The sequence below is a fragment of the Corythoichthys intestinalis genome, chromosome 6, assembly GCF_030265065.1.
Source record: "Corythoichthys intestinalis isolate RoL2023-P3 chromosome 6, ASM3026506v1, whole genome shotgun sequence".
In the NCBI taxonomy this organism is placed as follows: domain Eukaryota; kingdom Metazoa; phylum Chordata; class Actinopteri; order Syngnathiformes; family Syngnathidae; genus Corythoichthys; species Corythoichthys intestinalis.
The window spans coordinates 23,247,247-23,270,627 of record NC_080400.1 but is presented as its reverse complement, the minus strand read 5'-3'; the positions used below and the strand labels follow the sequence as shown (position 1 = coordinate 23,270,627).

At 38.8% G+C, this 23,381-nt stretch overlaps 1 protein-coding gene across 2 annotated transcripts in view; it reads left to right on the top strand.

Moving 5' to 3' along the window:
* Window positions 1–14,679, top strand: part of npas1 (neuronal PAS domain protein 1) — a 114,049-nt gene extending 99,370 nt beyond the window's left edge. For both annotated transcript variants that reach the window (XM_057839092.1, XM_057839091.1), the window contains exons 8-12: window positions 2,229–2,425; window positions 2,513–2,619; window positions 4,477–4,624; window positions 7,328–7,440; window positions 11,471–14,679. In XM_057839092.1, the coding sequence (XP_057695075.1) occupies window positions 2,229–2,425; window positions 2,513–2,619; window positions 4,477–4,624; window positions 7,328–7,440; window positions 11,471–12,525 (1,620 nt within the window). In that variant the 3' untranslated portion in view covers window positions 12,526–14,679. The remainder of the gene's footprint in view (window positions 1–2,228; window positions 2,426–2,512; window positions 2,620–4,476; window positions 4,625–7,327; window positions 7,441–11,470) is intronic.
* The last annotated feature ends 8,702 nt before the right edge of the window (window positions 14,680–23,381 follow it).

Sequence of the window (23,381 nt, the reverse complement as noted above, 5' to 3'; positions counted from 1 at the left end):
GCTTTATAAGAATATGTAGGGAAACTCATTCTCCCGCCTATCCTGCCTTTTGGCCAATGAGCTGATGGAAGAATGACAATAAAAAAATCCCTCTAATCTCATTGGTCGAGGTACTGTCGCTAACGGAAGACAAGATAAGAGTCTTGGGACATATGAGGTTGTTTTCTTGATCTTCTCTTTGTACTCCATTTTCACTAATTGCACTGTGTTATATTTTTGTGTTCTTTTAAATTCATTATATTTGGAGTGAGGAGAAAGAGAGATTGTTTTCAATTTTAAAAAAGAATGTAAAAAAAATGGCCGAAAACACACAAACTCACACACGTAAAGGCTCAGGGCCTTGAACGTTAAATTATACAATTTCAAATTTAGCAGGACAGATATAATTCAAGTGTATTTTGTATTGAAAATACATTGCTGATAATTATTGGTTTTCTGTGTGCTTATATAACTCAAATATGTACCTAATTAATTCAGTTTTGAGTAAAATTATTATAATATTGTGATTATAATTTAAAAATATATACTTTTCACATAATTTCACCGTTCTTGTTATCATTTTGGCGCCACGGGGTGACGAGTGTGTTGAAAGTCTGTGTTGCCCAACGACAGCCCCAAAACATCACTGCTCTAGAGGAGATCTGCATGGAGGAATGGGCCAAAATACCAGCAACAGTGTGTGAAAAGCTTGTGAAGAGTTACAGAAAACGTTTGGCCTCCCTTATTGCCAACAAAGGGTATATAACAAAGTACTGAGATGAACTTTTGGTATAGACCAAATACTTATTTTCCACCATGATTTGCAAATAAATTCTTTAAAAATCAAACAATGTGATTTTCTGTTTTTTGTTTTTTCTACATTCTTTCTCTCATGGTTGAGGTTTACCCATGTTGACAATTACAGGCCTCTCTAATATTTTCAAGTGGGAGAACTTGCACAATTAGTGGTTGTCTAAATACTTCTTTGCCCCACTGTACCTGTTACCAGTTTTGGGGTTTTCAATCAGGGAATGATGGTTTGAAATATAAGCATTAATTGTTACAAATATGGTCAAAGAACAAATGACTCATATCTCTGGAGACCACTGGCTTTTAGAAGTAGGGCGAAAGTAAAGTAACTCATTCACTTCCAGCCATTTTCACCAGAGCAAGGCCCTTGCTCCCGGCCGTTTTTCTTGATTTTGACTGATTTTGCAAGGCCCACAGAAAATTCTGTTCTATTGCTATATAAACGTGGAACCCACCAAAAGAAAGATTAGGCTCTCTTCTTTCAGCAGAAAAAAGTAAGTTCATATCTTTTTCCATTCTTTAGAAATCAGCATTAGAAAATAGCTTAGTTTGAGCAATTTTCCGATTTCTGATGAAAAAACAGAGAAAATGAGCTTTTTGTAAACGCATACATTTCAAACATAACTTTGATCTTAACAAAGCTATTTTTTGCATTAGTTACATGCCAAACATCTGAATAATGTTTTCCTTTTACAAAATACCATGAACAACCAGACAAATAGAGCTTTTGATAGCAAAGTAACAATTTATTTACATATTACTACTGGGAGATGACGCTTTGGCGCTTTGTTATAATCATTTGTTTCGGATGTACTGTCATTATTTTCTGTATAAAAATTAATTTGGTGTTCAAAAAGTCTTATTTCAAACTTGAGTCTTGAAAAAGAAGGGGTCGTCTTATAATCAGGGTCGTCTTATATTCAGGCCAATATGGTAATTGCTTAATACTGTGATACCATGAAAACGTGATATTTTGACTTAAGGTTATCACACCGTCAGAATGTCATGCCGGCACATGCCTTGACACAACGCCCAAAGACAATTTTAGAGTAAGGTTTTGGACTGTGACAGGAAGTATGCTAAAAATCCTCTACATCAAATCAAAAACTGAGCAAGATTTTGTTTTTAAGGATGTTATTAGAAAGTGCAGATGTACGTAATGTCTCCTCCATGTCCTTGCTTGTTGCATGAAGGAATAACAAGCAGAGCCTTGTCACTTTGTTTTGCTCTGCTAGTGTTTCACAGCAGTGTCAAGATGGTCGTTTTCAGCGTACTTTATTGCTTTGACCTTATTTCACACCGAATAGCTGCACGCCGCCTTTTATTGCACCGCAAAGCCGGAGCCGCCTCATTCTTTGGCTCAAATGGGATTCTATTCATTAGTTTGCGTCCAATCATAATGCCACGTGTGAAATGTTTGTCTCCTTTTCAATCCTCAGGTGATCCACGTTACCGGGAGAATCCGCTACCGACCCACCATCGTTCCTGGCTCGGCGCGGTCAATGCCCCGGCCCATGGGGATGGTGGCATTGGCTCACACACTCCCGCCCTCCACGCTCAACGAGGTCCGAATGGAGAGCCACATGTTTGTCTTCCGTGTCAACATGGACCTACAGGTCACTTACTGTGAGAACAGGTGAGTGAATTCTTTTGAGCTGTTATGGGCTTCAAGTGAAGATGAACAAAATAGAGAATGAAAGGATGATTATCCCTTTATGTGTAGGATATCCGACTATATGGACTTGACACCTGCAGAGGTTGTTGGGCGCACCTGTTACCACTTTATCTATGTGGAGGACCTGGAAAACTTGCGGCAGAGCCATGAAGACTGTGAGTGTCCTTCCACACATTCAAGGGGAGCCTGTTGAGTTATTTCTCTTCTGGTGTCATTTGCGCCCTCTGCTGTCTACAACAGGAACTGTCAATTATAACCTCCTACGAGAAGGTCAAGTCTGTTAGACTAAAAATGAGCTATGGGTTAGTGTGACTGCCACACATTCTTAAAGTTCTGGGTTTGAGTCTCAGTTTCAACTGGGAATGACTCCAGTTCACCCAAACAGGACAAGCACTTTATGTACAAAAATAATGAATGGATTAATGCTAGAAAAGGCATAATTGATTCAGATTTGTAAATATCAGCTGCAAAAAGTGTTTTGTACAATTAGTATGACAAAAAATTAAATTTTCAAGCAACATTATATTAAAAATATATAAATATATATTCGTGGATGCTTTTCATCTCAGTGTTGCGTTTAGGTTTATGTGTGAATATTGCTTATAGTATTTGATTTTGACTTTTTTTGCACTTGCATGTTTTTTTTGTGTCGTTTGGTAACTAGAGCTATTTAATTTATATTTATAAACTTAACACTAGGGTTGTTCCGATCATGTTTTTTTGCTCCCGATCCGATCGTTTTTGAGTATCTGCCGATCCCGATATTTCCCGATCCGATTGCTTTTTTTTTGCTCCCGATTCAATTCCAATAATTCCCGATAATTTTTCCCGATCATATACATTTTGGCAAAGCATTAAGAAAAAAAATGAATAAAACTCGGACGAATATATACATTCAACATACAGTACATAAGTACTGTATTTGTTTATTATGACAATAAATCCTCAAGATGGCATTTACATTATTAACATTCTTTCTGTGAGAGGGATCCACGGATAGAAAGACTCGTGACTTTGTATATTGTGACTAAATATTGCCATCAAGTGTATTTGTTGAGCTTTCAGCAAATGATACTGTAGCCATGCCCAAATGCATGATGGGAAGTGGAACCATGACTATGTGTAGTGCTACCAATTGATATATCTTCTCTGCGTTGGGAAATAACATAAGGTGTTAAGAAAAAGATCAGTTGCTACCTTGCTTCCCCACATTGCTTCCCTTGATATTTCTAATCGTAGGGAGAGGGATTGTAAGGCTTTAGCCAATTAAAAAAGGCTCCAAAGTCTGCCAAAATTCACTCTACTCATTATACGCTGCCTTTTATCTCATTATATACGTAGTTAAAACGGCGCCATTACAGATTGAGCGCGACAATGCGTGAGTGGGTCGTGCAGCGCATGCGTTAATTGCATTAAATATCTTAATGTGATACATTTTTTAAAAAATTAATTACCGCCGTTATCGGGATAAATTTGATAACCCTACCTTAAGCCTAAACTAAAGACTGAGTGTAACATATTATGTTTGTAACGTTAAATACAATTAGAAAACAATTTAATTAAAAAATATACAGTATATATATTAAAAAAGGCATGGCCGATATTTTTTTGCCGATTCCGATACTTTGAAAATGACGTGATCTCTACTTAACACATTTATACACCCGTCCATGTTTAAATGATCTGGTTGTTAGAATTTTTTTTTTTTTAAATTAAGACTAAAAGTGTAAAGTTGAGAATATTAATCTTTTCTGTACATGTCATGAGCAATATTTTTGATTGTTTTAAATTTGCCATCCAATTCAATTTGGGTCTTATTTTGATGAAAGAGTCCATACATTTTTTACTAATATTTAACAAATTATTTGAAGGTTTAAACGTCTCTCTCCAAATGTGTTATACGTTTTTAGAATTTTAATACGTTTTGTTCCCTTGGGTGAAACTTCTATTAGACTGAAACATCATGGATTGATGTATCTTGAATCCTCTTGTTTCCCATCTTCTCATCGTAGTACTTCGGAAAGGCCAGGTAGTGACAGGTTACTACCGCTGGCTCCAGAAGAGAGGCGGCTACCTGTGGATTCAGTCTACCGCCACCGTGTCCATAAACCACAAAGCTCCCCACGAGCGCAACGTCATCTGGGTCAACTGCGTCCTCAGGTCAGTTTCTCGATTAAAAAAAAAAAAAAAAAACGTAACCTTCATGCCGACGCCGTGCTGTGCTCACACCAGCTTTGAAGGCAGACGTGATGAAACGAGGTTTGACGCGCGCCAACAGCTGATGAGGATACCTGTAAAATGTTTGTGACGTGTAAGAAAATGCATCATCGTGGCCCATTAGATGTGATGAGTTAAGTGCTGACAGATATGAAATCACGAAACCTGTGAAAATGCACTCATTAGCAGCCACAGTTTTAACACCTGCGCAATATAGTGCCAATACTAGACAATACGCCCTTAAAGGTATTTATTTTATCTTTTGCCAGAGTGGCCGGTATTCAAATTAAATTGCTCTTACTGACTTAAAAGTTAAATAAAAGTGAACTCTTCTTGACAAAAGTAAAAAATAAAAATGAAAAAAAAGTTTGGGTCACTGTAAATGTATGCATAGTTTGAACACTAAAAGTGCACTTTAAAGCAATCAATTTTAGCGACGCTGGTGGTCAAAAACGGCAATGTTTTGCCTTAAGGAAGACTGCGTTTCCCATTAGGACCAGCGAACACCCAAACAGTGTCGTAAACAGTGTTGTTAATAACGGCGTTACAATAAAACGGCGTTACTAACGGCGTTATTTTTTTCAGTAATGAGTAATCTAATTAATTACTTTTCTCATCTTGGCAACGCCGTTACCGTTACTGAGGCGGGAAAGGCGTGCGTTACTATGCGTTACTAAGTTGGTTGAATAAAAAAAGTCTGAGAGAGACGGACTCACGGAGATGAGAGAGCAGAGCAGGAGTGGGGAGGACGCCGTTGCAAACGCGATGCTAGGTGGCTCCAATCGGTCTTTGTCAGTCACGTGCCCAAACTAGCGGACACGCCTCCATGCGCCATTTTGAGTGTACCATGGATGTAAACAAACCAGAACAGGAGTAGCTCCGACGCCACATAACTGCTTCCAACTTCATCGCTGGATATAAAATAAACTCCCTCGTTTACCTGAGTGTAGCCATAGCCCACATGATACGGTAGATATCACATATTATAGAACTAGATGCAAATGACAGACACGGCTGCATTGGCAACATGTTTTAAGGACTACATGCGTTAGTAAACAGCCGCCATCTTAAAGCAGTAAACCTCGCAGGAAGGCTCTGATGTAGAGATCCTTCCTCGCGAACCTAAGTAACTTTTTTTTAGATTTTATTTTAAAATGCTCCTAAATCGGCAAAATCTTGACTTAAATCTATCTTTAAATGATGAAAACTTCAAACTTACACATGTTGATTGTTGAAAGTTGACGGAAGGGAACTAATGCAATAACGGGAGCAATTTTAACAACTTTAACGGTTGATTCACAACTTTAAATGACTTCCACACATAGCAAAGGTTGCAGAATTTACGCGAAAGCATTTGCATCAACTTCCGTCTTTATAACGAATGGGGGAAGTGACGTATGTCGTAACGCAGTCAGCACATTAGTTTTTTTTGTGTGTGGCAGGGTTCCGGCCACCCTCCTCAAAGTTAATTAATGCTGATAAAAGCGATACAGACCCCCTCAAGATATAAAAGAGGTGTCATTCAGCTAGGTGTCAGTCGACATATTATCAAAAACGTTATGAAAATATTTTATAAAGTTTGAAAAGTTACCTTGTGTTGCTTTAATATAAAAAAAAAATACTACAGTACTAGAATAACTAAATGTATTAAAATCTACTCAAATGTATTGCAAATGCTAAATCAACATTGTAAGAATATGAAAATAGGGTACACAATTTCTGATTGACTTCTGGCAATATGAACCTGGCAATATACTGTAACCTTTTCACAGTACAAGTTTTTTTTTTTTTTTTTTTTTTTTTTTTTTTTTTTTTTTTTACAATTTCTTTATTCATTTGTTCCATGCTTTAATTTAAGTTCTTATCTCACTGGCTGCCATTAAAAGCTACAGCTGTCCAATCACTGCCACCCTCTTAGTTCAAATATATTGGACGTCTACTAGTAAACTCACTTAAATTTACAGCAGGAGATTGAAAAATGCCTCATAATTGGACGTTTATCACCATCAATAGCACTAAAAAAAGTTATGTTAAAACATTTATAATAATTTTGTAAGATGTTTAATGTCAAACTTTTGGAAACATAACACACAAACGGATTACACAATTGTGGCAATGTGACACAGACCACTACCCAATCTCAGTAATATGCTTCTCCCTTTTATTTCCCTTTTTTCCACACATTCAGCAGGAATCACACACACACACATTAAGTGCATAATACCGTATTGAGGCGGCCAAGCAGCCAGACAAAAACAAGAGTAGGCTGAATGTCGATGCTAATTGGGCCGAGGCCATATAATTACAACCAACGGATGTCAGAATTTTGGGGCATGAATAGTGTTTTAGTTAATTAGTGCTGTAATTACAAGCGCTCATTAACTTCTCCAACAGCCTCGTCCATTTCGAAGAGGAGCGTTCATGTTTCCTCGCCTGTCTTTGTTTGCACGTGTCACTGTTTGTGTAGGTGTGGTGGGGCCTGACGTGATGTTGAGGTGACAAAAGATACTCTAATCATGAGGGCGTGTCCCTTAAATCCGCTTTTACAGACGGAAGTGCTTATCGGATTATTTACGCACGCCTTTCTTTGCCACCTTTTTTGAATTAAATTTTTAGATTCATATTTCATTTTCTTCACCCAACCAGTCGGACAGAACTTCCTGACACTCCTCTGGATCTGCTTCAGCTGCCAGAGAGCATCAGAGCCGAGCGACTCCGAGTGAGCTCCCCTTCCACAAACAGCTCACCACTGGCTCGAGGTAGGACGCTACAACATCCAGTAATACACCACCAGGAGCCCAGCAGCCAGGCCTGAATTTTAACATGATCCCAGAGGCTTTTTTGTTTGTTTGTTTATTCCTTTTACTCACGTGTGAGACACTAAATTTTTCATAAATTTAATCTTACTGAAGTTAATTGTCAGGTGCTATGAAATGCTGACCATGTGAAAAAATTATATGAATGCACAAATCTATTTTTTAAGTTAGAAAAACAAATTAGACACTCAAATCTGACTGTATTTTACCATTGTATGGTTATTCCACCATAAACAATACATCAGAGAGTTTTTTCAGCAATTGTGATCATTTTCATCATGATCATTTCATAGGCTGACCATATTTTGACTTCCGGCCTCGAGATACAGTGGGGCAAATAAGTATTTAGTCAACCACCAATTGTGCAAGTTCTCCTACTTGAAAAGATTAGAGAGGCCTGTAATTGTCAATATGGGTAAACCTCAACCATGAGAGACAGAATGTGGAAGAAAAAAAAAACTGAAAATCACATTGTTTGATTTTTAAAGAATTTATTTCCAAATTAAAGTGGAAAATAAGTATTTGGTCACCTACAAACAAGCAAGATTTCTGGCTGTCAAAGAGGTCTAACTTCTTCTAACAAGGTCTAACGAGTCTCCACTTGTTACCAGCATTAATGGCTCCTGTTTTACCTCATTATCGGTATAAAAGACACCCGTCCACAATCTCAGTCAGTCACACTCCAAACTCCACTATGGCCAAGACCAAAGAGCTGTCGAAGGACACCAGAGACAAAATTGTAGACCTGCACCAGGCTGGGAAGACTGAATCTGCAATAGGTAAAACGCTTGGTGTGAAGAAATCAACTGTGGGAGCAATTATTAAAAAATGGAAGACATACAAGACCCTTGATAATCTCCCTCGATCTGGGGCTCCATGCAAGATCTCACCCCGTGGTGTCAAAATGATAACAAAAACGGTGAGCAAAAATCCCAGAACCACACGGGGGGACCTAGTGAATGACCTACAGAGAGCTGGGACCACAGTAACAAAGGCCATTATCAGTAGCACAATGCGCCGCGAGGGACTCAAACCCTGCACTGCCAGACGTGTCCCCCTGCTGAAGAAAGTACACGTCCAGGCCAATCTGCGGTTCACTAGAGAGCATTTGGATGACCTAGAAGAGGACTGGGAGAATGTGTTATGGTCAGATGAAACCAAAATAGAACTTTTTGGTAGAAACACAGGTTCTCTTGTTTGGAGGAGAAAGAATACTGAATTGCATCCGAAGAACACCATACCCACTGTGAAGCATGGGGGTGAAAACATCATGCTTTGGGGCTGTTTTTCTGCAAAGGGACCAGGACAACTGAACTGTGTAAAGGAAAGAATGAATTGGGCCATGTATCGAGAGATTTTGAGTGAAAATCTGTTTCCATCAGCAAGGGCATTGAAGATGAGACGTGGCTGGGTCTTTCAGCATGACAATGATCCCAAATACACAGCCAGAGCAACAAAGGAGTGGCTTCGTAAGAAGCATTTCAAGGTCCTGGAGTGGCCTAGCCAGTCTCCAGATCTCAACCCCATAGAAAATCTGTGGAGGGAGTTGAAAGTTCGTGTTGCCCAACGATAGCCCCAAAACATCACGCTCTAGAGGAGATCTGCATGGAGGAATGGTCCAAAATACCAGCAACAGTGTGTGAAAAGCTTGTGAAGAGTTACAGAAAACGTTTGGCCTCCGTTATTGCCAACAAAGAGTACATAACAAAGTATTGAGATGAACGTTTGGTATTGACCACATACTTATTTTCCACCATGATTTGCAAATAAATTCTTCAAAAATCAAACAATGTGATTGTCCGGTTTTTTTTTTTTTCACATTCTGTCTCTCATGGTTGAGGTTTACCCATATTGACAATTACAGGCCTCTCTAATATTTTCAAGTGGGAGAACTTGCACAATTGGTGGTTGACTAAATACTTATTTGCCCCACTGTACTTACATTTTACTTCAAGTTCACTCAAATATGCCTTATCACTTTAATATACTTAAAGTGTGCCTCCTCCGTCTGGATAGAAAAATGGTTTTAATCCAAAAAACAAAACAAAAAAAAGGCTATATAACCAAAGACAAATTCAAATTCGCAGAGGTTGCCTAACAGGCTTTGTTATTCCTAAAACAATACTGCAAAAAAACACTGGAATTAAATAGTGGTTAAAAAAAAAAAAAAATCTTCTGTATTGGCGAATGCTTGAATCCTTGAACAAAATAATAGCTGTCTTTTCAATTCTTACTGTACAAGTAAATAATCTAAAACAATGTTCTAAATAATACCTCTTCTGTCGAAAATCCAGCTTTTACAAAACGCTCATTTCTCTTTCCAGTGAAATAATGTAAATTAAACCATAACCTTAAGACTATCACATTTGTCGTTGAGAAATTGTTATTTCCACTCAATTATTATTCTCATTCAATTTTCTAGATGCACGCAAACAATAACCGAAATAAACAAACAAACAATTCAACCAGCATGTTTCCAAACGCAGAACTTCAAAACTACATATCCCATAATACCTAGCGCGGTTTCCCTTACTGACAGCTAGCAGCGGTAGCCGAGGCGAAACATTGCTATAAAAGTTTACAATCATTGGCAGCGTAATGATGCGACACCAAACGGGATTTTACAGACCACACCAGTGCAAAGTTCCGGCAGACGTCAACAATTGCCGAATGGTAAGTTTAGCCAATGTACATACCGATAGCCCGTGACCTTACGAAGGTTTGTTAGTGAATAAGAATTGGGCGGTTAGGTACATGAGCATTTGATTATATACGTATTGAACGCAAGTCTTAACAACTGGGCAGGCTCTTTGGGAACACGTCATAGGCCTAACAGTACCGTAGTATTCTGTGCAAATCGTGAGTCAAAAAACCTGAATTTATAAAATCCCGCCGGGCACCCCGGCCAAGATGTAAGAAGTGGACGTGTCCGGGAAAAAGAGTAAGTTTGGTCACCCTGGCTTTTCAGTTCTGCGCTAGCGAATACATGTTGACAGAATGACAGAACAATCACAGGGCAACAACAGAATAGAAAGCTTGTGGATAGATTGTGAGCACTTTCAGCTCATCCTGGGTGATATTCTCTTTGGGGATATTTTTGTGGGTGGGGCCAAGGCAGCTGAGGAAGGAAGACTACGGTAATCAGGATCTAATTTCATTATTATACTCTGTCACTTTTAGGATGGGTTTGTATCCATGTCAAAACTAGCTTAGATCACTTTAAAAGATCCCAACAGGTGGGAATTTTAAGATAAATTACAAAACAATATCATAATGGTGCCTTGACTTGTGCGTTTAATTTATTCCTGGATGACATTTGTAATTTAAAGCATTGGTTATTAACTAATGTGATATCGATGCTAGTTTCTTTAGCCTGTCTATGGCATTTGCCATTATTTCTGAGCGTTAAGACATGTACTAGATGTATTCAAGGCCAAGTTATGTTGTTTGGATAGTGCAAAACATGTAATTTGATTCCTTTTATTTCTGTTTGACGGATAATTTCAATTTGTGGTGCCATTAAATACCTGTTCAGTATTTTACAATGTGCCAAACTGCTGCCTGCTATGAAGCTTGCTGCCACAATGCAATGCTCATATCAAAAAAAGTTTCACTTTTAGATTTGCAGTTTTATTTAAAATAATATTTTTCATTGAAATGTTTAAAAATGATCAAAAACGTCAACATTGCTTTGTAGTTTTATTGGTCTAGGTGTAATGCAGCTGTGTTAAATACTGTATGTACATAATATTGTATTGGATCAAATCTCCTGAATCAAATCGTGGCAGGTTTTGTAACATTGGCAAATACGATATCGTCATCCAAAGAATTGATCCCATTTTGTATTGTCTTGAACTTAGGGATTTACACACGTAATTGTGAAATGGAAGAAAATTCACCCACATTTCTCAGCCAAGTCTGCATTGAAAGGTATGAAATTTTCCATCCCCTTCCCATCACCCCCTCTCCACAGGCTCCCAGCCGGCAAAGAGCTCAGCGGGGAAGAGTGATTCCGACACGAAAGCCCGAGAGAAGTACGCCACCGCCGCCGTCCAGTCGGAGAACAGGAGGAAGCGCCCGCAGAGGTCTGAGCCTGAGGGCGCCCCCCCTGAGAGCCGCCGCCGTCTGGAGGAGTTGCGGCACGCCGAGGAGAGCGTGTCAGCTTCCTCAGACCCGGCCAGCGAGAGCGAAGGCGATGACGAGGAAGAGGAGGAGGAGGAAGAGCCCGAGTGGGAGCAGGGGGGCGACGGCGACAAATTGAAACAAGAAGACAGCACAGGGAAGCCGAGCAGGGGGGTCGACGCCCCAACGAGAGGCGAGAGAGGAGGTCGACTGCACAACGGGCGGGCTGTGATCCAGCAGCTAAAGAGCGCAGTGACCCCGGCCCCAAGCATTAAGACGGAACACGAGGCCCTTGCCACCGGGGGGCGCTGGGGCTCGCACAGCAGCCAGCCCCAACCTTCCCATGCGCATACTCCCTCTAGCAGCCTTAACGGCGATAGCCCCCACACCCCAATACCCGACTCCTCCTCCAGCAGCGAAGCTCCCCCGAAAGGCCTCTTTACCCCTCCCTCCCCAGCCTTGTCCCCTGTCATGCCTGTGTCCTCGCCCCTCCCCAGAGAGGAGCGGGCAGCATCGGGGGCTGTCAGTAGGGGTGGTGGACCGGGCGGGGGCCCTGACTTGGAGCTCCTCCAGAGACTGGCCGCGGGGGGCGCAGCAGGGCGGGTCCTCTTTCATCCTCTGGCCCTTGGCCCCCAAGGCCCTCAGAGCCTGTACGCCCCCAGCACCATCCGCTACGCTCCCCCTGAGCTGCCCCCCTCCCACCACCACACCGTGAGCCACGGGGACGGCCTGCAGCTGCGCTCAGATCACCACAAGGGACCCCCACCGGCTTTCTTCCCCCACCTGCAGCGACTGGCCGGCCTGCCGCCCTTCAGCGGCTTCTCCCCTTCGGACAGCCCCTTCCCCTCAGGCCTGCCCTTCTGTATGAATGGATTACGGGGGGCCGCCGGCTCAGAGGAGGACTGAGACCACAAAAAAGACGTCAAAAAGTGCTCAAGCGTCAGGACGTTAAGCCTCAGAGGATGTCATTAATTGGACTTGAACGACGGCCGTGTTATTTGCGCGGCGGACGAGTTGACAGCGAATCTGGGAACATAAAAACAGACCACTTTTGACGGGACGACTTGATCGGCGCTCCCTCGAGACTTTTACGGCACAATAATGAACTGTCGCCGGACCACTTGTGTGTTTCTTCCACTCAGAGAAGCCATATTGTACATAAGACAACAACCATGATGACCCTCAGCTCACATAGCGCCCTCACCTCACCCTCAACTCTCACCCCAATTAACCCAATTAACTCGCCAGTAGAAAAAAAAAAGACGGACACTTGTAGGAGTGGATTTTTATTATTGCAGTATTATATAAATAAGCATTTTTGGGGGGCTGGCTTTGGTTTTAGAGATTCCTTCAGAATAAATAGAAGGGATTTTTATATTAAGATTCAAAATCGTTACAAAAAAAAGTCATACTAATTAAAAGCACACTGTTGGGGACAAAATATAATGAATAATAATAATAATACACCCAAGACATTCCATCACACACAAGGGAGGAAATGCAATTGAAACAAATTTTTCTTCTGTTAAAATTATTTTGGACGAAGAATAATAGACTATCTGACGCCATGCTGTTTGTGTGTGAAAGCCATATTTTTTTAATGGGCGTTGTTTCCACCTAAAGGCAATGAAACGATCATTAACTCATTAGCTGCCATTTACGGTAATGGACGAACGAGAGTTGCTTAAAACATTTGCTGTTTTCACATTGATCATACAGTAATTTTAGCATATTACCACTTAAAGCAACACTTTGGAACTTTTCAGTTTTAGTTGATTTTAGCGACGCCGGTGGACAAAAGCGGTAGTGTTTTGCCTTAAGGAAGACTGCCTTTCTCATGAGGACCAGCGCTGCGTTTCCCATGAGGAACAGCGCACACCCGCATAGTGTCGTAAAATCATGATGGTCGCCTGCAGATGGATTAAACAACATTTCTGTTTCCAGCAGCTGTGTGTAATGAATCCAGTTCCAAGGGAATCCAGGGGGGGTGTCACGCCAGCGAGTGAAAGCCGGGCCAATGTTTATCCTGTAAATCCTGGTTGCTGCCCTTTCTTTTCCTCCTCAGAAAAAACTTTTTGTCCCTCTTACATTGCCATCTTTGCAGAATTCGCACAAAAGCGTTAGCATTGACTTCCGTCTTCATGATGAATGGGGAAAGGTCGAAGTGCATAGGCGGAGTAGGACTTTTGGGGCAGGGGGGGGGCACAACATGTTGATGACCCCGAAACGCAATAAAATTAACTTACAAGAATATTTATAATAATAAGTTGAAAAGGAGCGTTTTTTTTTTTTGTTTATCATTCTTGAGGGGAATTCTAAATCAGGCTGCTGGCAGGACAGCTATACTTTTCGCCAAGATCATCATCCATTGAATATGGTACGCCCGCTGGTGTCGTGCCAATGTAGTTACCTAAGTCAAAAATTGTATCCCCTGGGCGGAGCCATCTGGGGGTAGATTTGTGTCTTCATTATTCGATCGGGAAAAAAAAGTTGCTTTAATCAAAATATATATTTTCGATTAAAAAAAAGTCACTTCAATTAAAAAAAAAGTGTTTGAATGCAAAAATAAATTTGAAATTTAAAAAAATGCATTCAAAAGCTATTTTTATTTGATTTTTCTGATTGAAGCAACTTTTTTTGATTGAAGTAATGTTGTTTTGTGTTTGAGCCACATTTTAGCAAGGACGTTTGTGTCTTTATTATTCAATCAAAAAATAAGTTGCTTCATACAAAAAAAAAAAAAAATTCAAAAGAAAAATCATTTCAATCAAAAAAAATTTTTAAATCATAGAAAAAAAGTTTTTGAATGTGAAAAAATATTTGAGACTCAAAAATTTGCATTTTAACACATAATTTTTCATTGAAAAAAATTTTTCCTTGATTTTAGCAATCCTTTTTGGGTTAGGGCCATATTATGGGTTGGATATTTGTGTCTAAATCAATCAATTCCCCCAAAAAGTTGCTTCAATCATAAAAAAATATACGCAAAGCAAATTACCGTCTAAGGTGCTAATCACATGATCTGTTCAAAAAATAAATTTGACCCATTATAAAAAAAAATTTTTTTGTTCATTTCATTCATTTTTGTTGTTTGTTTTCTTGCTTAACAGCTTTTATATATATATAGAAAAGTCGATTACATGCAATGATATTTTTCGGACACCAGGGGGGGCCTGGCCCCCCTAGCCCTCCCTTAAACTCCGCTTATGTCAGGAAGTGATGTATGCCGTAAAGCAGTCAGCACATTTGTATTTTTTTGGTGGGGGGCAAGGGTTGCCTGGCACAGTCAGACTATTCTCCCTGTATTTTTCAAACACTGTGAGAAATAGTTTGGGACCCAGCCAATTAACGGCCTCTCGAGCAAGGTACAAAATCAATCGTCCAATCAGATTCGTTTATTTGCGTGACGTGTTCTTAACGAATAACGTCACTCTTGCGCTCCGAAAGTAGTGTCTACAACAACACAGATGGCGAACGGGAGAGCCGAGAATATGTTCCAATCCGCGGTAAAACCAGTTTTAAATTTCCAAAAACACATCGAAACAAGTCATTGACAACAGTCAAGGTGGCTCGCGCTAGCCATGTTGAATAAACTTCTCCATTCTCCGCTCACGCTAATTACTTGTCGCTTTAACGACGTCACGTCTGCCCGTCGCTGATTGGTCCACTCCGCTGTCTGTTTGCTGTGGTTTGCTCCGCCCTCGGAATTTGATCTGCCGGACGGTCGCCAGTCGGTATACCAGGCAAGGGTAAGGGCCCTGCCACCCATCCTGAAAGTTAATTAGTCCCGGTGAAAGTGATACAGACCCTCTGAAGATATAAAAGAGGTGTCATTCAACTAGTTGTCAGTCGACATATCATCAGAAATGTTATGGAAAATATTTTATAAAGGTTGAAAAGTTACCTAGTGTTGCTTTAAAACATTCAAACAAAGCAAAAACATCACCAAACTTGTTACTCTTGTAACACTTTAATTTTTTTCATAAATTACTCTTTGGCTGATATTGACGGCAATAGATGTCCAATGCATTTGGACTGAGAGGGTCATCAATGGCACTGAAACATGATCATTCAATGCAAACCAATTAAAATACCTTTCTATTCTATAGTATATCTATTGCTGAATATTATTTTACTACCATGATAAAAGGCAGGAAGAGTTTTTAAGTTGCTTTTATTTTTTTGCACTTAACTTAGAATTCTAAGTCGAAGCACTTCACGCAGCTTAACATCCTCATGTTAAAGCAGAAAACTACGCAACAGCGGTCGCAGTAGCGCAGCAGCCGAGGGAATAAATAGTCATTGATGAAGTAACGGAGCATAAAAACGGGTCATAAAATGACAGCCATTAAAGTCACACTCGGGTCAGGAGACACTTTCGGTGTCAGTCGACTGGAGAATAAAGCCCCATCAGTCACTTTAACATCTGGTGGGATTTCGCTCAAGAGTACAAAGGGGAGGAAAAAAGGAAATTTCAAGTCATTTCCACTGATGTTTTTACAAAACAAATGTACCCAGAACAGCTATTAAACTGTGAAGCACTGCTGATTTAAAGCACTCTTTAAATCTTCACCTAGTTTAAATACTAGTCTAAAAAAATGAAGCTTATTTGAATTCTATAGCACTTTGAAACCCTGCAAATAAATATGTGAAGTCATACAGACATTCATTGAGCTGTCAGAAAAAATTGCATAACTGCACGTGTTTTTCTTAGTTTTTCTTCCCTAAATCTCGATCGTGGTGTCTGTGAAATATACAAAATTCTGAAGACGGGATCAATGTCTGACATTCTGCACTTGTCACATCAGCGAGCACACACATTATGGGAGTGTGCGTGTGTGTACATGGGTGAGTGCGCGCCTGTGTGTGTCCACTGTTGTTTTTAATTGTATTAAATTGCTAACCCCTTTGCCTATCACTGTGAATCTAACGTTATCCTCGCATCCTTGTGAATATTCCAGCCGCTTATTGAGCAAAAGGAACAATGTAAAGAAAAAAAAAATGAAGAGAAAAGAGAAGCCGTGATGCAGATGACAATAAAATAACAATAAAAATATTCCAGTCACTTGAGGAGTATGTGGCCTCTTTTTTAGTTTGTTGTAGTGTGTTTGTTTTGATTTACTTTGCAAATATCTGTATATTTCGTTTTCTAAATACTGGCACTCATTTGGTCAGTTTGTCCGTTTTACACATTAAACAGAACATTAAAAAATACATATAACTGAAATTTTATCAACGTGCTATGCATTAGATTAAACACTGAACAAAAGAGTTTATAATACTACTACTAATAAAATATTTTCAAATTAATAGGAAAATACTGATAGTCAACTTTCTTGGAGTACAGCCCAATTTTTTATGCTGTATTAATATATTTTTATAAAATAAGCTTAAAATATAGCAACATTTTCTTTATCTATCTTTTTTTTTTAATACTTGATTTTTTTTTTTTTACAGAGATGTGTGGTTATATATGTAATTCATTCATTTTCCATGCCGCTTTTCCTCACGAGGGTCGCGGAGGTGCTGGAGCCTATCCCAGCTAACTCGGGGCAGTAGGCATGGGACACCCTGAACTGGTTGCCAGCCAATTGCAGGGCACAAGGAGACATACAACCATTCACGCACACACTCATACCTACGGACAATTTAGAGTGTTCAGTCAGCCTACCAAGCATGTTTTTGGGATGTGGGAGGAAACCGGAGTTCCCGGAGGAAACCCACGCAGGCACGGGGAGAACATGCAAACTCCACACAGGAAGGCCGAAGCCCGGGATTGAACCCTTGATCTTAGAACTGTGAGGCAGACGTGCTAACCACGCAGCCACCGTGCCGCCATATATGTAATTATATCATATATATATTTTATATATATATATATATATTAAGGCTGTCAAACGATTAAAATTTTTAATCAAGTTAATCACAGCTTGAAAATTAATTAATCGTAATAAATCGCAATTCAAACCATCTATAAAATATGCCATATTTTTCTGTAAATTATTGTTGGAATGGAAAGATAAGACACAAGACGGATATATACTAGTGTTGGGACTCTCTGGCATGAAGCCGATTCGATATGTATCTAGATACACAGGTTACGATTCGATTAAAAAACGATACATTTTTAAGGCCGAGCGATTCGATACGATTCATACAGTTTAAGAACGATACGGTTCAATACAGAGTGAAAACGATACGATAGTAAACATTTGTTGTGTGTGTTCGTACATATAAACATATAAAAAAAGATTAAAGATTAAATTAAACAACAAAATTTAAGCGCTATTAAGTATAACACCATTTACCATACCAATGTTATGTTTTATTTTTATTTTATTTTAATTTTTTTTATGAAAAAAAAATAAAGCTTACTATATGACCGTCATTTTGTTGGATGGGATTGATAATAAAATAAAATAACTCCAGTGACAGACAACAAGAAAGTGCAGTAAATCAATTACTGTATTACCTGGTGTTTTGAATACAATAGGTAAGTAATTTAAGTGCAAACTTTCAACAAAAACATCTTACAAACAAAAAATATTTATATGCAGCAGCTCTAGAAAAAAAATAATTAAACCTGCTATTGTTAGCATTAATAAATAATAAATTATACTTTACCACTCGTATAATTGGGGAGATAAAAACATGGCATTTTTGACGGACAGGTCAATAATCATTACTTTAACCTTATACACAGCGCAGTCATTCATTTATGACTGTGCTTCCACATTTTTTTATTCCTCATCACATCTTTTTTGAAGGGCAGATTTTTCTTGAGGAAGATCAACTTATCCTCATGTTCATGTTTGAGTAGACTGCGTTTCGTGGAAACAATGTGCCGCCCTTTCCACCATTGTAGTGGGTTATTTTTCAGGGTTAAAAACTCACAATCTCTGTCCTATACAAATCTGGGTGCCTTCATTACTTCAAAGTCCGACTTTTGTTTTCCGGGGTGCGTTGAAAATCTCTCTGCACGTCACTGGCGTGGTGCGCAAACAGTCCATTGTTTTAGCATGTTGCTTCGTTGCCACTACTAGTTTCATTTTGGGCTGTGAAGAAAACGCTACGGAGCGTGCGTTACAGTGGTTTTGTTAGCTCTCGCGCTGTCATGACACGCCCGTGACGATCGGGTAATGACGGCGACTACTAGCAGTTCTGCCGAAATGAATGGGAAGTTGAGGCAACCACGACGGCAGACACAATCTAAGTGCGCTGTGTGGTGAATGACACAAGCACAGCATGTGAGGTCAAAGCTAAATTATTATCATATTAAGCAATGCATTGAACTAGGCATTAGAAGCCGATTCTTGTACTCGCGATAGCCGAATTCTATCTCTACTATTGGTTCATTGAATATTTAATGGCTAATTACTGTCGAATGGTAACTTTACTATCGATACAGCTGTATCTCTCACCTGTAAAGCCGGATATCCGGTCGCATCGGTTTATCGTTCTCAAGCTTAATATATACATTTAACATTCTGTACATAAGTACTGTATTTGTTTATTATAACAATAAATCAACAAGATGGCATTAACATTCTGTTAAAGCGATCCATGGATAGAAAGACTTGTAGTTCTCAAAAGATTAAAAGATAAACGTTAGTACAAATTTATATTAATTTTGTATTAAAACGCTTCTTAATGTTTTCGTTTTAATAAAATTTGTAAAATTTTCAATCAAAAATAAACTAGTAGCTCGCCATTGTTGATGTCAATAATTACACAATGCTCATGGTGCTGAAATCCATAAAATCCGTCGCAACCAAGCACCAGCAGAGGGCAACAAAACACCAAAAAGCAGAAGTAACAAGTGGATATGACACTGTGCTGTCATTTTAATCGTTTGAGCGGGGCATGTGCGTTAATTGCGTCAAATATTTTAACGTGATTAATTTAAAAAATTAATTACTGCCCGTTAACGTGATAATTTTGACAGCCCTAATATTTACAATATAATGCAATATATATACAATATAATATTTACAGCTACATTAACATATATTACACTCTTGAAATAAATGGTTGTTTTATAAATTCCAGAATACTGTATAGTGTCAAATATTTATTCTTCGTTTCTTTCATCTAAAAAAAAAAACAACAATAAATTGAACCTATTGTAAACCTTATAAAGATTTAAAGTAAATTGTATCCCCCTTTTCTTTTTTGCATATGTATAGGTTTTGTACATGTCATGTGCATTTGCGTTTTGTAATGGTACCGTCATTTTATTGAAATATGCCCAGATTTTTTAATTTGTCATTGAAAACCACCATGTAGAAGTAGTCATGTTCATGTACACACAGGAACAAAATCTCACTATATACAAATTTGTTCTGCCCATCAACCATATGGTACAGCACATTCACACAAATTCAAATAAAGCACACAAAGAGTAAAGAGCACTTGGGACAAAAACTATGAAAGGCAGCTTCTATCGTGGAAATATTAGATATGAGTTGTCACCCGGCTGCTCCCTAGAGGAGACATGAAATACATAGAACAAGGCAGAAAGCATCATACTGAGCTATATTTCTTTAAGGGCAAAAAAAAGTATTCAACCTTGACACGAAGCCATGCACTGGGATTTGATGGATTCAACAAAGACTAAATGGGTTTGAAAATGAAGACAAAAACACAATATGTGTGTGCGTGCGTCTTCTGAGAGATCATATGCAGGCGCGCATTGCCGTTGTGGCTTGCCGGTGTGTGTGTCCGTGTGCATGTCTACGAGTGTGTGAGATGTCTGAAGCAGCCCCAGGGAGGGGCTCTGACATTGAAGACGGGTTAAATCCTGTTTTACATTCAAGTGGCAGGCCCAAGTTCATTAGAGTGAGGATCATTCCTTCTCAAGACCAAAGGAAGCGCATACTAAACAAGAGCAGTTGTTGGGGAGAAAATGCCATTGTACGTGCTAAAGCCGATGTATGTATTGTACACCTGGGAGTCCATTCATGCTCCCATTTTGCCTTTATCTGATTTTTTTGTGCTGTTTAGCAGGAGTACAGACAACATTTGCACCACGGTAATGTACACAAACAACATTATGAGCACTTGCACAATCATCAGATCAAATACAGAGCTGTACCAAACACCGTGATTTTAGAATCAAGATCATTCCACCAAGGCCTAACAATCCTAAACATACATGCCGGTATACTTCAGTTTAATCATTAGTTATGTGAATTTTTTTGAAGATTTTCAGCATGAAAAATATTGATGTCAACATATAATGAAAAGTCCTGCAAAAAGCAAAAGAATCCATACTTACTTATAATATTACAGTGATCCCTCATTTTTCATGGTTAATGGGGACCAGAACCCGCCGCTATAAGTGAAAAAATTTTATTAAAACGAAAACATTAAGAGGGGTTTTAATATAAAATTTCTCTAACTTGTACTAACATTTTTCTTTTTCTTTACAAAGTTTTTCTATCCATGGATCGCTTTAACAGAATGTTAATAATGTTAATGCCATCTTGTTGATTTATTGTTATAATAAACAAATAGTCCTTATGTACCGTATGTTGAATGTATATATCCATCTTGTGTCTTATCTTTCCATTCCAACAATAATTTACAGAAAAATATGGCATATTTTATAGATGGTTTGAATTGCGATTAATTGCGAATAATTACGATTAATTAATTTTTAAGCTGTAATTAACTCGATTAAAATTTTTAATCGTTTGACAGCCCTAATGTCAACATATAATGAAAAGTCCTGCAAAAAGCAAAAGAATCCACACTTACTTATATTACAGTGATCCCTCATTTTTCGTGGTTAATGGGGAACAGAACACGCCGCGATAAGTGAAAAACCGCGAAGTAGCAGCCCCTCAAAAAAAAAAGAAAAAAAAAAATGTAATATATATATTTTGTTTGTGTGTTTAATGTATTTATTCAGATTTAGCATTGAAATGAGATTAATATAAGACATGTTTTTTTCACTCCCCCCCCCAATGTAAAATAATAAAAAAAAAAATAAAAAAAAACGTTTATGTACCTTAATCAGGCACACCTGACCGCCACCCATCAAATTTTACACGAAAACGACATTTGCTCATACATAAGTCACGCTTGTCTATAAGCCACAGCTGTCCTGACTGTATGGGAAATTTCCTCCAAAACATATTAACCGTTAACACTTTATTTGACAAGGGCATCATATGACTTCATAAGACCAAATGAACCACCATGAAGCTTTGGACCAATTAGCTACAAAGTTTCATTGCTTCAAGAAACTTCACCACTCCCTTTGGGGGAGACAGTCAACCTCTGCTTCCACCTGCTGTCAAAACTGTTGTTGTCCAACATGCCTCCTAGCATGCATTGCAGCGCTACAGATGTAAATAAAAAATATATAATAACAAAAATATAATAATAAAATTCATATTCTGTGCTAATTATTTCTTCAGTTACTGTTCCAGTTGTTTCATTAATTGCTACTTATGGTATTTGGTAACACTTTATTTGACAGTGGCGCCATAAGACTGCCATTAGACAATTATAATCATGAAATGACACTGTCAAGAGCATTAATGAATGCAGTTAACAGATGTCATTTAGTGTTATACTCCAATTATCTCACTTTTGAATGGATATAAAAGATCCGAGCTGGACATGAATGGAGTTAGTGACATAATTTGCCGGATGAAACTTAATAACATCTGTCATAAGCATTCACTAATGCCCATGATGGTGTCACGTCATAATTATGGCGGTCTTATGATGCCACTGTCAAATAAAGTATTACTGATTAACCCAAATAAATCAATAAATAAGCTGCTTTGAGTCCATTCAAATATGCTCAAGCGGCTTAGACACGATGAGTTGCCACAGCAACTGTTTAACTAGCTAAACGATGATTGACGCATGCAGTCCTTTGAAGTTTCGGCTTCCAAGCATCACTGGCAAGATCAAACCTTAATGTCTGTCAATCATCATTAACTTAGTGTAAATAAGCAACTCCAGTGCACTGTCTGAGTAAGAAAAGCAGCAGAAGGGAGAGTGAGACTACATGATCGGATCAGGACAGCTCATCTGTATTTATTTATTTTTTAATTGGAAAAAAATCCGCGATGGACTGAGGGCGTGAAGTTTGAAGCACGAAGTAGCGAGGGATCACTGTATACTGTATGTACAACAGATGAAAACAATCCTGTTTGAATCTTCCTTTTAGCCGACCTTTAGTAATCAACAATAGCACTTTGGGAGGTTTTGAGACTTGTGGCAATTTCTCACAAAAAATCGTAGAAAATGAGTTTTTTGTAAAAAGACGCATATCAAGCCTAACAGGCGGACAATTGCACGAGTTACTATGATCCGAATCACTAGTAAGTTCTGAGTCTTACCTGTTGTGGGCAAGTCGAGTCGAGCCACGAAGTTATGTCGAGTCTAGTTATAAGGTTAAGTCGAGTCGAGCCGAGTCACAAAGTTGTAAAGACGAGTCTTGTCAAGTCAAAAGGTTGTGGAGTCGAGTCACAGGTTAGTCAAGGCCTTTAATAGAATAGCTTTTATTGTCATCATACAAATGTACAAGATTGGGGGGAGCTTTTCCTTTACAGTGCAAAGGTAAAGAGGCTTAAAAATATATAGAAGGCTTAAAAATACACAAAATATATTCACCATTGTTCCCCCGCCCACCCACAAAGTACTCAGGTTTATCTTTGAGGGAAACCTGAATGTCAATGTAAAAAATAAAAACTAAGCAGTTTTGCAATTTGAAGTCGTGCCTTAATTGTCGCAAATAATAG